The 12,860-nt window shown below is 44.9% G+C and overlaps 1 protein-coding gene across 1 annotated transcript; it reads right to left on the bottom strand.

The window, feature by feature from the left end:
• Window positions 1-1,541: 1,541 nt before the first annotated feature.
• LOC129327800 (vomeronasal type-2 receptor 26-like) lies at window positions 1,542-2,339 on the bottom strand. The gene has a single exon (XM_054976555.1). It carries the CDS (start codon window positions 2,337-2,339, stop codon window positions 1,542-1,544), a length of 798 nt encoding a protein of 265 aa, XP_054832530.1.
• Between the last annotated feature and the right edge of the window lie 10,521 nt (window positions 2,340-12,860).

Consider the following 12,860-nt stretch of genomic DNA (forward strand, 5'->3'; position numbering starts at 1 on the left):
TTCTGCATAGACAAGTTGTTGCTATTTTCATTTGCCTTTTGCTCTGTGCTTCAGTAGAGTGGTTCCTGCCCTACATACAGTCTTCCTAATTTGAACTTAATAAACAAAATATATTTTACTCCTGGTGTCAAGAGTTACTGACCATATGTGGGCCTTTACTCCCAGAAACGAACCCGGAGACTGAAAGTCTCAAACTTAGGTGACCGGATTCCCCACAGGTTGCAAGCGGCTGGGGCTTCAGCGCTTGGGAACGGTGGCTGGGGCTCTCAGGGCCAAGAAGACAATGGCCATCGTAGCCCCTGCTTAAAAACCTCCAAAGAAGGTGATCCAAGGCTTCCTCCATAGTTTCCAGAGTCACCTGCATGCTTAACAACAGAGTAGAGATTTGAACTCAGGTCCCCTAGGTAAAACTCATCTTTAAAAAAAATATATTTTATTTAATTTTCCAAACATACAAAAATACATCCATAAGATACATACTATAATCCTATTGTAGCAAGCCTCAAGGAAAATGTTTTATATTATATTGATTATTAACTAATAAGTGTTATAATATTGTTGTGATTAACTAACATTTAAGAAAGATTAAATAAAATCTTTCTTCAGAGTAAAATATGGCTCTGCCAGCTAGATACTGCTTTAACAGGAAGCCTGTAGCTCGAGAAAAGAAGAAGTATACAGCATTGTGTATCTCAGAATAGACTGCTTGAAAGATAAAACTGATGATTTAAGAGAATTTGTCTGGATTTATGCTGCACTAAGAAAAGTCATGTCTGGGTCAATTGATTCTGATGATGAAGCTAAAATATTGTAAACTTGTAATCAACTATGTACCACATGCTATGTGATGTAAGCAAGCTTGACTATTTCAGCATCTGAACTCTCTCTATTCGGGGCTCAGAGATTTTGAAGTGATATGATATCACATCTGAGCCAGCCGGCTTAATAAATTTTCCTTCTTGAAATTCTGTTTGGTTTCAAGTCCTTGGGCAAATCCCTAGTCCTGCTACACTATAAACCTAAAATTAAAACTTCACACCTACATTTAAGTGGAGCTTGTTTAAATCTACCTTTGTTATTTCAATTCTATTTAGATATCTTTACCACTTGTCTTCATATCTAAGACTGCAAGGTCAGCAGCACTCTTGTGTAGACTTCAATCCTGGGTGAGAAGGAGGATTTGTTGATTTCCTGTGACTGAGCTGGTATTCAGCATTAAGATTGTATAAGCTGATAGACAGCTCAGCGGGGAAATGAGCCAGAAAGGGCAACAGCATGCAGGCTGGCTCTTTTCCTGCCAATGTATCTCCCCATACCACACACTATTAATTGTAGCCCAGTTTCCCACTAATAATTATCATGGGGAAGTCTCCTGTTCTTTAGTTTAATGGTAGTGCGTATGTAAGCTAGAGTATAAGACTAGGAAGTTAGCCAGAGATATTATTTTTAGGGGGGTGGGTAATGGTGATATGGAAAAATTGAAGTGTCTGACGTGGAGGGAATGCTTTCTCGTGTGCTCACTAAATGATGCTCCCTCAGAGTCACATGTTTTCTTTCTTTTTCAGCAAAAGATGCTCCTTTGTGTTCAGACCAGGCCTCAGTACAATGATGTAGCATTTGGGAAGGAAGATGCAGCCTAACAAGCCAGCACTGGAGGCCAGGATGGAGAAGATCTGCACGGCTACCATGTATTTCCCTTTCGTGCTCAGGTACGTGGGCACAAAGGACATCCAGACGCTACAGAAGACCAGCATGCTGAAGGTGATCAGCTTGGCTTCATTGAACGAACCAGGCAGCTTCCTGGCCAGGAAAGCCACCGTGAAACAGACAGCAGCCAGGAAGCCCATGTAGCTAAGGGCCATATAAAACATGGCGACAGACCCTTCGTTGCACTGCAGTATGATCTGTCCAGGCTGGGAGTGCATGTCGGAGTCTGGGAAAGGGGGAGAGATTCCCAGCCAGACACTGCAAATGGCCACTTGAAGGCCAGAACAAGTAATGACAGTGGAGTTTGCCAAGCTCTTCCCCAGCCATTTCCTCATCGTGTTCCCTGGCTTTGTGGCCATGAAGGCCACCACCACCGTGATGGTTTTGGCCAATAAGGAAGAGACGGCAACAGAGAAGATGATGCTGAAGGCAGTCTGTCGGAGGAGGCAGGTCACCTTCCCAGGCTGACCCATGAAGAGGAAGGAGGACAGAAAGGAGAGCAGGAGGGAGATGAGAAGAATGTAGGAGAGATCCCGGTTGTTGGCTTTGACAAGTGGCGTTTCCAGGAATTTAAGGAAGATTCCTAAAACAGCAACTGTGATCAGGGTCAAGAGTAGTGCAAAGAAAGCCATGACGATCCCCAGAGGTTCTTCGTAGGAAAAAAATACAATCCTCTTGGGAACACATTGATCCTTGTTCTCATTTGAAGACTGATCTACTGGACACTCCTCACAATTTTTTGAATCTAAAAAAGAGAGAGATTTATTTCAGTGAGAAGTGCCTTGTTGCTTCTTTCTTAGAGGTATTTTTGTTTACTGTAATATGATTCCCTCATATTTTACTGTTTCCTCGGTTAATTGATAGAAAAAGAGTCTTAATTCTGTTCATCGTGCTGTCTCAGTTTCCTCCCACTCTTTTTCCAAGAAGCTCAAAGCAACATTCTTATTTTGCTTTGGCTTTTCAGTTTCAGGAGAAACAGTGGCTGTACCAGAAGGCAGGGGAGGAAAGGAAGGAACCAGGTGCAAGATTTATTAAGATTTTTTTTATCCCTACACGTTTCGCTATTGAGGTTTATCAGGAGATCTGTTCTAAAATATATAAAAGACATACAGTGAAATCCCAAGCAGAGTTACTCCAGTCTAAGCCCTCCTTAGGATATCACTTATAGTTTGCCAATTTAAACACACAGATGGTAAGATTGTACATATTAAAATATAATAAATAATTATTCATCCAAGCATGTTACAGGTTTGCCTTAAAAATCATTCTTTATCAACATCCTAAACTGTGCATGACAAAGTTCATGAACCGCCATGAACCACCATTTTCCTGGTTCATGCTCGCCTCTATTTACCACAGTTGTTTAACATCTATTTGTTTATTAGTTTAAAATCCCTTCACTCTCACGTTCCATTTTGTAAATAAAGTTTATTTTTGTTTTGTTTAACCCTGGCTGGTTTGAAATAGTTGGCTGAGGAAAAATATCTCACACAGAGATCTCAAACACTCTGGTCATGTTAAAGGGGCCAAGTTTAAATGGTGGCAGCATATATATAGGGCAAATAACCTCTAAGTTCCCTTTTCTCAATGGCCCTGGGCGGTAGCTGGATGAGGGGAGGTACATACAGGGAATTAGATGCCTGCCTGGTGAAGTCTCTGAAAGAGGAGAGAGGGTTTGGGTCAGGGCTTTCTGTTGGTTCAAGTGGAGGTTAGACGGGGTGCATGGTGGCCCCAGCTTTTACCTGCCTGGGAGCCCCCAAATCTCTGAAGGGAGGTTTATGGTGGGTGGCAGCATAAGAAAGGCAGTGAGAGAGGGTCATTGCCAGAGGTGGGTTTTATACCCAGGCCCATATTCTATCCACTCTAACCTTTTTAAAAAATTTTGCTGGGAACCCTGAGGTAGGTAGGAAATTCTGTGACAAGTAAAATTCTGTAGAATTGGGTGGGCCAATGGTCTCACTCACTCAGTATTTCCTTTTGTAGAACTCTGAGCAAAATCTCTCATCAGACTTTCCTAGCTAGATCTCTGCCCTACCCTCCTAAATCCACCATATTTTTGTACCTGTCTGTGTGGAAATTGTCCCTCCTCTGCATGGTGCACAATCATAGCAGCAAATCTGCTGTCCTTCTGGAACCATCTTCCTGTATCCAGGCAGGCAGCTCTTGGTGCATACCGACTGAGGCAGTGTCTACACGGTACAGAGAAAGCAAAAAGGTGCTCAGGAGGTTGTTTGTTTATAGTGGAGAAATAGTCATTGGTCACCATCCGCAAAAGGGCATCACTAGGAATGAGCAATCTAGGATTCAGGATCCAGTTTTATATTTTTTAAAACATTATTTATGTCATTTATGGTCTGCCTTTCTCACTGAGACTCAAGGCAGATTACACAGTATGAGCTTAGAACAATCAGTATCAAGTACATTTCCATACAGTGTCAAGGACATTTCCATAAACAATGTCAGAGGGTAAATAGGTACAAGTTTACAAAGACATGGCATTAGCCAGGATCTGGCTGTGCTGGATCACATAAGAGAATTCTGGATCAGATCTGGGTAACTGAACTCTACTGGGCCAGATCATTCAGCCATTGGCAGCCACCACAGGAGTGGCAGCAAAAGGCAGAAAAGCCGTGAGTGATTGGCAGCAGCACAAGTGAGAGGGCAGCGGCACAGATGGAGACAAGCTCTGCATTGCAGCAGGAGAGCAGGGTCAGGATGGTGGGGTGGGGGAGGAGGCAGCAGGCAGAGTGGATACCCGTCCCACCCCTCCGCCCCTGCCCAAGCTCCAAAAGAGCCCTTCAAGCCACCGCTGGCTATGTTCTAAATCCTGAGGCTCCAGCAACCCTCCCCCTCCCCCTGTCTTCACTTTGCGTCACGCTTCTTCTACCTTGGGTTTCTCTGATTAAACATTGGGATTCTCTGATTTGACATTGGTTCTCCTCCTGCACTTTGGTTCTGTTGGATTTTATGGGTTTAGCTTACATGGATTTGTGTTTGGGATTAGCTTTTGACTATGAAGTGCTTTTTCTTAAGCTTTCCCTTTGCCAAAAGCCTTGGGAATGTTTCCCCCTTAGGAACCAACGGAGAGTGACTTGGGGCAGCTTGTTCAAGGGTCCATAGAATTGGACCCTGGGATCCAATCTTCCTGGATCTTGGAAGGTCTTTAGTAGACAGGAAGGGGTAGCTTCCTGACAGATTTGGTGGATTTTTCTTGGAAAATGACACCCCCCTCCAGCCTCCCGGATAATATTCCCCTGTGGGGAATAATGTCTGGATACATTTAGGATTCTGTAAAGAATCCTACCAGGATTTCAGGGATACCAGGGTTTTTCCAGATCACCTGGATATTTTTTTTTGGTGCACACCTCTACACATTACTGTTCTGGTCTCCTCTTATCCTCCAACCAAACCAAACAGTACACAAGTGAATCTGGTGCTCAAGTGAGTCACACAAACCTTTCATAGAAAGAGCCCTGTTGGAGCTGGGGGAAAAGGCCAGCTGAGTTTAGCCTCCCACCCTGGCCAGGCAAACTATTTCTGTGCTGGTGGGTGGCAACCACTCTGAACACTGAAAGCGCTACACAAATGCTGCTAGTGAATAAAAAGAATAACTTCTCCCACTTGGTCAGGGCGTACTTTCATTTGCTCTCTCCTGCCTCTTACCAGGCATTTAGCAACAGACCTGACTGAACGCATGTCAGGCATGAAGCTGCCTCATACTGAGTCAGGCCATTGCTCTATCAAGGCCAATGCTGTCTCCTCTGATGGGCAGTGGTTCTCCAGAGTCCCAGGTGAAGGTCTTTCAAATCCCTTCCTAGCTGACCCGTTTGATTGGAGATGCCAAGGACTGAACCTGGTGCCATCTACATGCAAAGCAGGACTCTTCCACTGAGCCACAGCTCCTCCTACTTCTGCGTATAGGTCTGCTGCCACATTAACATCAGTTCCAAGAACTGCTGAGGCAGTTGTGTGCTTTATTTAAAACTAGAAACACAGCCCATTGTGCAAATAAATACAACGGGTTCTAGAAAGCTGGGGCTGGGGAGGGCTGGTGGGGGAGGTCTGGGAAGGGTTGGCAGGCAGGCAGGGGGGTCTGGGAAGGGCTTCAGTTAGGGAGCAAGGGAGGGCTGGGGAGGGGTCTGGGGAGGGTTGGCAGGTGGCAGGGCAAGGGGGTCTGGGGAGAGCTGAGAAGCAGGAGGGGAGGGTTGGCAGGTAGGGGGCAAGGGGGTTCTGGGGAGGCTGAGATGCACCTGCCACCCTGTGAGCCCTGTTGGAGATGGGGTGCATCACTCTTGGCTCCGCCAGGGCTCATGGGGCGTCGGGTGCTTCGCCCTCGACCCCGGCTCCGCTGAGAGAGGCACTTCTCGGTTCTGGTGGGGCTCACGGGATGGTGGGTGCATCACCCCCGCCCTGTCACTCCGGCTCCACCGAGAGAGGCGCACCTCGGCTCTGGCAGGGCCCACAGGGCGGCAGGCACTTCGCCCTTGCCCTGTCGCCCCAGCTCCACCGAGAGAGGCACGTGTCAGCTCTGGTGGGGCTCATGGGGCAGCGGGCGCTTTGCCCTCACCCTGTCGCCCCAGCTCCACCGAGAGAGGCATGCGTCGGCTCTGGTGGGGCTCATGGGGCAGCGGGCGCTTTGCCCTCACCCTGTCGCCCCAGCTCCACCGAGAGAGGTACGCCTCAGCTCTAGTGGGGCTCATGGGGCAGTGGGCACTTTGCCCTCACCCTGTCGCCCCGAGAGAAGCATGCCTCAGCTCTGGCAGAGCTCACAGGGTGGCAGGTGCTTTGACGTCGCCCCAACTCCACTGGGGCTTGCAGGCATCACTCTTCCTGTGCCTCCTTCCTCCTCTAGCTGGGGTGTTCCACGGGGCACTTTTTATCCTGGTGCACCCATGCAAGTGCACCAGGACAAATGTGCGTCATCAGAAACCTGCTAAGACAATTATGTTATAGGATATTTATATTCTCCCATCTATAGCTTATCTATTATTTCCCTCCATCCTTATTCCTAAAAGTTCAAGGCAGTGTGCATAGCTCTCCTTTCTCCCATTTAATATCTATGGCTGCCCCATGAAGTAGGTTAGGCTGATATTCACCTTGTGAGCATCATGACGGAAGGGGAAAAACCAAGTTCCCCAGTTCTAATCCTGTCATTGGTAGCCTCTCCATGCTACCATTTTATCCTCATAAAAATACTGAGACACGGTCAGACTGAGAGGGCGAGAGGCTGGCCTGAGGACACCCAGAAATATGGTGGTTGTGGGGTTTTCTGGGCTGTGACACTGAGAGATCTCTGTCTTTTGGTGCTACACCTCTGAAGATGCCAGCCACAGCTGCTGGCGAAACATCAGGAACTACAATGCCAAGACCACGGCAATACAGCCCGGAAAACCCACAACCACCATCGTTCTCCGGCCGTGAAAGCCTTCGACAAGACACCCAGAAAGCTTCCATGGAAAAGTAGAGCTTTGAACCCAGATCTCCTGGTCATAACTGTACACTACAACTGCTGCACCACCATGGCTGTTAGTTATGGATCATGGCCCCTACTACCAAAGCACATAATCCAAAGAAATGTCTTGCCTGGTTAAACCAGCAGGGCCAGACAATGGCTTTCTCCTGAATGTTGAGCTCTGGGCCTGAGGAAGTTTGCAGCTTAAAACTCCCAACTTTCACCCTCATGGCAGAGTCATTAGGGAAGACAACCAAATTCAGAATATCATACTCAGCGACTAAATTCCTATCCTCATTAAAATGCACATTGTTTATGGTTGTCGTGTTACAGTAGATGTTTCTTAGAAAATGATGAAGCTGAAATGAGAGTGGGAAAATATAAGGGTCAAGTTACAACCTAATATATAAGGCCCTAAGGCCTTCCCCAGTGGTCAATTGTACAATATTTATGATAATCAAACACACCCACACATTCAGAAACTAATATAAAAATGCTTCCAATGCTCATCTAAAAATGCAAAAAGAGAAAAGGAGGAGGGAAAAATGTATTCAGTGTTGGCTACCACTATACACAAGAAATATTTTTTTTAGACAAACACAAAACCAATTTTACCTTTTATATTGTTTGGTATAATACAAATTGTTGCAGCAGGCCATGGACGGCACTCACACAGTATACTTCACTTGATATTGTATTCTGTAGAAATTTTTTTTAACGGATGAACTAAATATTCCATACAAAACTTTTTAAACTTTCCAGGGCTCTCCTATCTCCAACAAACCTGAGGCTTGGTTTCCAATGTATTTGGGTGTGTTTTACCAATCTGCAGTTGCAGTAAAAGCATCAGGGAAACGCTTGACATACCACATTCCGCTCCATTCCATTTTTTAAAGGTTTTGTTAATGGCAGTTAGAACCCGAGGGAAGATTGTTGTGGTCCCCTTTCTCTCATACAAAATTGTATCTTAGTAAAGACTCTTGAGAAAGCTTAGCAATCATGGGACAAGAGACTGCTTATCTCCTGTATTAAAAGTTGGTTAAATGGAAGGAAGCAGAAAGTAAGAATAAATGGACAGTTCTTGCAATGGAGGGAAGTGAACAGTGGCTTCCCACAATTTGTATTGGGACTGGTGCTAGTATTCAATTGGTTTGTGAGTGATTTCAAATTGGGGCTGAGCACTAACTAGTCGCCAGTTTTGCAGATGATAACATATTATCGAGGATGGTGAAAACCAACTGTGAAGAGCTCCGGGAGGATCACTTGGAACTGGGTGCGTGGGCAACAACAGGTACATGATACGTGTTGCTAAGTGGAAGGTAATACACTATTTAAATATATGCTGATGTGTTCTGAATTGGCAGAGAGTGAGAATGAAAGAGGTCTTAGAGTTATAGTGGAAAGCTCATGAAAATTTCCACCTTGTGTGTGACACAGGCAAAAAAACAAACTCCATGCTATGAAGTATTACAAAAGGGATGGAAAATAAAATGCCCAATATTATAATGCCATTGGTGTGGCTATGGTGCAAGCTCCTTTGAAATATTGTGTGCAGTTCTGGTTCCTCTGTCTCAAAAATGACATTGCAGAACTGGAGAAAACATAAAGGAGAGCAACCAAGAGGTTTAAGGAGTTGGAGCACCATTCCTATGAGGTAAGGATGGAGAATCAAGGACTTTTCAGTCTAGTAAAAAGATGGCTAAAGGGAGACATGATAGAGATTTATAAAATTATGCATGAGGTGAATAAAGTGAATAGGGGTAGCTTGTTCTCCCTCTCCATAATATTAGGACTTGGGAGCACCCAATGAAATGGCTGGGAAGTAGGTTCAGAACAGACAAAATGAAATACTTCCTTAAACAAGACATAATTCAAACTGTGGAATTTACTTCTGGAGAGATAGGATAGCTCCAAAGATACATAACATTAAAAGAAATTTGGATAGATTCAAGGAGGAGAGGTCCACTGCCTGAAGGGAGCCTGAATCTACAGAGGCGGAAAACCTCTGAATGCCAGTGTGGGGAGGCGGCAGCACCTCTATGCCCTGGTTAACCTCCAGGGCAACTGGGTGGCCACTATGAGAGACAGGATGCAGGACTAGAGGGACCGCTGGTCTGATCCAGCATGCACTTCTTGGATTCTTATGTACTTCTACTCGATGGCCTCAGACTTCTGTAACACCGTCAAAGATGCCTGGGCTCCTCTGGTGCGGCACAGCCCGAATATGTACGGCCACTGGTCCTGTGGCCATTAGGCGGCCTCTGCTGAGCTTCTAGGTAGGCATTGATATTATCTTCTTCCCATTTTGGTAACCTGGAGAGTTGGTTCCCAGGTACAGTCCAGAGCCATGCCTACATCACAGGTTTGTTGTGAGGATCAAGTGGAGGAAGAGAGCATCGTTTATGCTGCCCTGAGTTTCTTGGAGGAAAGGTCGGATAAAAATATATTCACTAAATAATAAATAAAGATATATAGTGGAGGCAAGTGGCGCCTCAATGGAAAAATTCTTTGCAGTTGTCATATAACGGAAACCTGTCTTACCTGCCACGGCTGTATATTATGATGTTCCCGTCTGTCCCTAGCCAGTATATGGTTATATCTGGACGAAAGCCTCCTGTGTAAGGCATGTGCCACAATATAGACGGCATTATAAACAATGCGGCTCTCTGCAGAGATTTCTTTTTCAAGCCAGGCTGGGGCGGAGTCCTTTCCCACGCATCTGTTCCAAGTCCTCCCTGACCATCTTGGAGCCAATCTCCCATAAGTCAGGGAAATGTAGCAGTGAAATATTTCTGACCAAACATGTTCAAGGGGAGATTCGTCTCGAACCAAGAAAAACTCCTGAGGTTTTGAGCTGTCACTCGTCCTGATCACGAAGGACAAGGCTCCATGGAAGTATCTGACATCCCCATGGGCAAAGGATGTGCTCAAGGTGAAGCCCCACAGGGTGGTTGTGATCCAAACTTTTCCCACATAGGTGCCCATTTCCCACTTAGGGTTTGCCAGGATGACTGGCAAAACTAACATGGAATGAGGGTCCCCATAATAAATAAACACATTGGCATTTCTCTGTGTGAATAGCGCTTGATAATTTTTAGATGGCTTGTAGAAGAGGATAGTCCTCAGTGTAGGAATCCTCCATGAGAAGGCGACACAATTTCCACTTCTGGTGAGCATCGTCTGCAAGCTGTTTACAAACCGATCGCCATCTTCATCAGCTGGAGCAAAAAGACTGACCCACGTCCACTTGAAATGCAGAAGCATCTTGACTATGCCCATGTACTGGGACTCTTCCTTTGGGCTCATCCAGTAGGAAGAAGGGAACCGAGTTTTATCACTTCCAGCATGGTGCACCAAACCGTAGGTCAGCTAGTAAAGAAAGGAAATAATGTTCCAAAATTTGCAGGCATAAAATGTAGGGCTGGAAATGGCATTACAGGCAGCCACTGTGGCCTTGGATGGGCCCACCATGGTGTAGCAACAGTGCCTGCAGCCTGCTTTCGGTGTCCCTTCTTTACTCAGGCCAAAAGGGGTAAGGTCCTTGGCTTAGTGGTAGAACATCTACTTCGTGGGCAGAAGGTCTCAGGTTCAATCTCTGGCATCTCCAGTTCAAAGAATTAGGTAGTAGGTGACAGGAAAGACCCCTGGCTGTGAGCCATAAAAGCCACTGCCAGTCAGAGCAGACAAGACTAACCGTGATAGGCTCAGACTTGGTATAAGGCAGCTGAGTGTGTACATTAAAAGGTAGTTTCTGGATAAGTAGTAGATGTGTCCAAAGATCAACATGTTTTGGCAAATGGGGTTGGCAATTTTTAAAGAAGGTAATGAGTGTACTGAGGGAAGGTGGCATGGTATAGCTTGATCTCCTCAGATCTTGGAAGTTAAGCAGGGTCAGTATTTGGAGGGGTGACCGCTATGGAAAACTCTGCAGAGGAAGGCAATGGAAAACCACCCCTGATTCCCACTTGCCATGAATGTTTGTTGCTGTGGTCTCCGTAAGTTGATTGCGACTTGATGGCACATATGCATGTATGCAATGTGTGTACTGTTTTAGGGAGAGGGCAGGGCTCAGTGGCAGAAAATCTGCTTTTCAGGAAGAAGGTCACAGATTCAACACCACTTTAAAGGACCGTATAGTCTGTGAAAAAAACTCTACCTTAGACCCTTGAAAGTCTCTGGCTTTCCAAGTAGACCACATTGCCCTCAACAGACTAAGGGTCTGACTCATTAGAAGGCATGTTCATGTATTTAGTGCTAAAACCCTTGCAGGCAAGTTCCAGGTTCAAGCCCTGGCATATCCATTTAAATGGGTCAAGTAATGGGTGATGTGAAAGAGACCAGGCACACTGGAGGACCATTTCCTGCCACAGGAGAGAATACTGATATTGATAGACCAACGCACTGACTCAGTCTGAAGCAGTTCCATGTACGCATGAGGCGTGAATGACCATGTGCGTGCACACAAACCAACACATGCCCCCACTGACCCCAATGTCACCCTCCTGAAGAGACAGCAGTTGCAACAGACGTTGGGTCCTGCCTTCTCTCCCAGCCCACTCATACCTTTTTTTTTTTTAACTTTTTATTTTGCATTTTTATATAACTTTTTCCAAAACTACAAATAACCAAATTAAACAACAGCATAATGGGCAATACATGGAAGAGATGAAAACCTTGATGTTTTAACAAACAGCCAATATTAACATTGAAAACAATACACTGAGTATAAGAAGTCACATTATAGCAAAGAAGCTAAGTGTATGTAAATCTACGTTAGGTAACTGATTGGTATTATGACAATAGGTTAAAAATGGTAGCCATTGTACAAGAAAGCACGATTGATATTGTGGATTATCTAAGCCTTTAAGGTGATCCGCTATTTTTTCCATTATGAAAATGTCCCATAGTTTTCTGAGCCATTGTGATACACTTGGAGTTTTTTCCTGTCTCCAGGTTGAGGCTAAAAGCAATTTTGCCGCAGCAATCAATAAAAATATCAGATTTTTCCTAGTAGATGGGACCGTCTGATCCTCCCAGAGTCCTAGCAGGATTACTTCAGGGCACTTGGGAATTGCATAGTTTGTTATTGTTTTAATTTTTTGTATGATTCGATCCCAGAACAACTGAATTTTAGGACAAGACCACCATAGATGAATATAGTCTCCATTTTGTCCACACTGTTTCCAGCATAGTGGATTCGTTTCATGATTAATGTGGTGGAGAAGAGTGGGAGACAGGTACCACCTCGCCATTATTTTAAAGGATGTCATTCTGATGCTCACTGCTTTAGATTGCAAGCAGTTTCCTGACCAGATGGAAGACCACTGAGCATCAGATAAGATTGTATTACAGTCTCTGCTCCAGTTTGCTTGGTATTTCAATGTGAGCTGATCATTCCTTGAGTTTAAAATAGCATATATTTTAGCTATTAAACCTTTCCTATGAGATTGTGTTAATTTAAGTAAATATTCAAAGTCAGTTAGTTCACGCTTTAATGAGGTTACAAGTGGCTGACTTTCTAGTAGGTGTCTGATTTGGAGGTATTGAAACCATGGGATCGTAGCATTTGTATCCTTTTCTATTTGAGCCTTGTTCAGGATAATCCCATGTTTGGTTATATCAATAATCCTGTTTTGTTTAATTACTTTCCATAATTTAAAAGAATTTAAGTCCATGCCAGGTGGGAACCAATTCTGATCTA

Source organism: Eublepharis macularius, chromosome 4, assembly GCF_028583425.1.
Source record: "Eublepharis macularius isolate TG4126 chromosome 4, MPM_Emac_v1.0, whole genome shotgun sequence".
In the NCBI taxonomy this organism is placed as follows: Eukaryota; Metazoa; Chordata; class Lepidosauria; order Squamata; family Eublepharidae; genus Eublepharis; species Eublepharis macularius.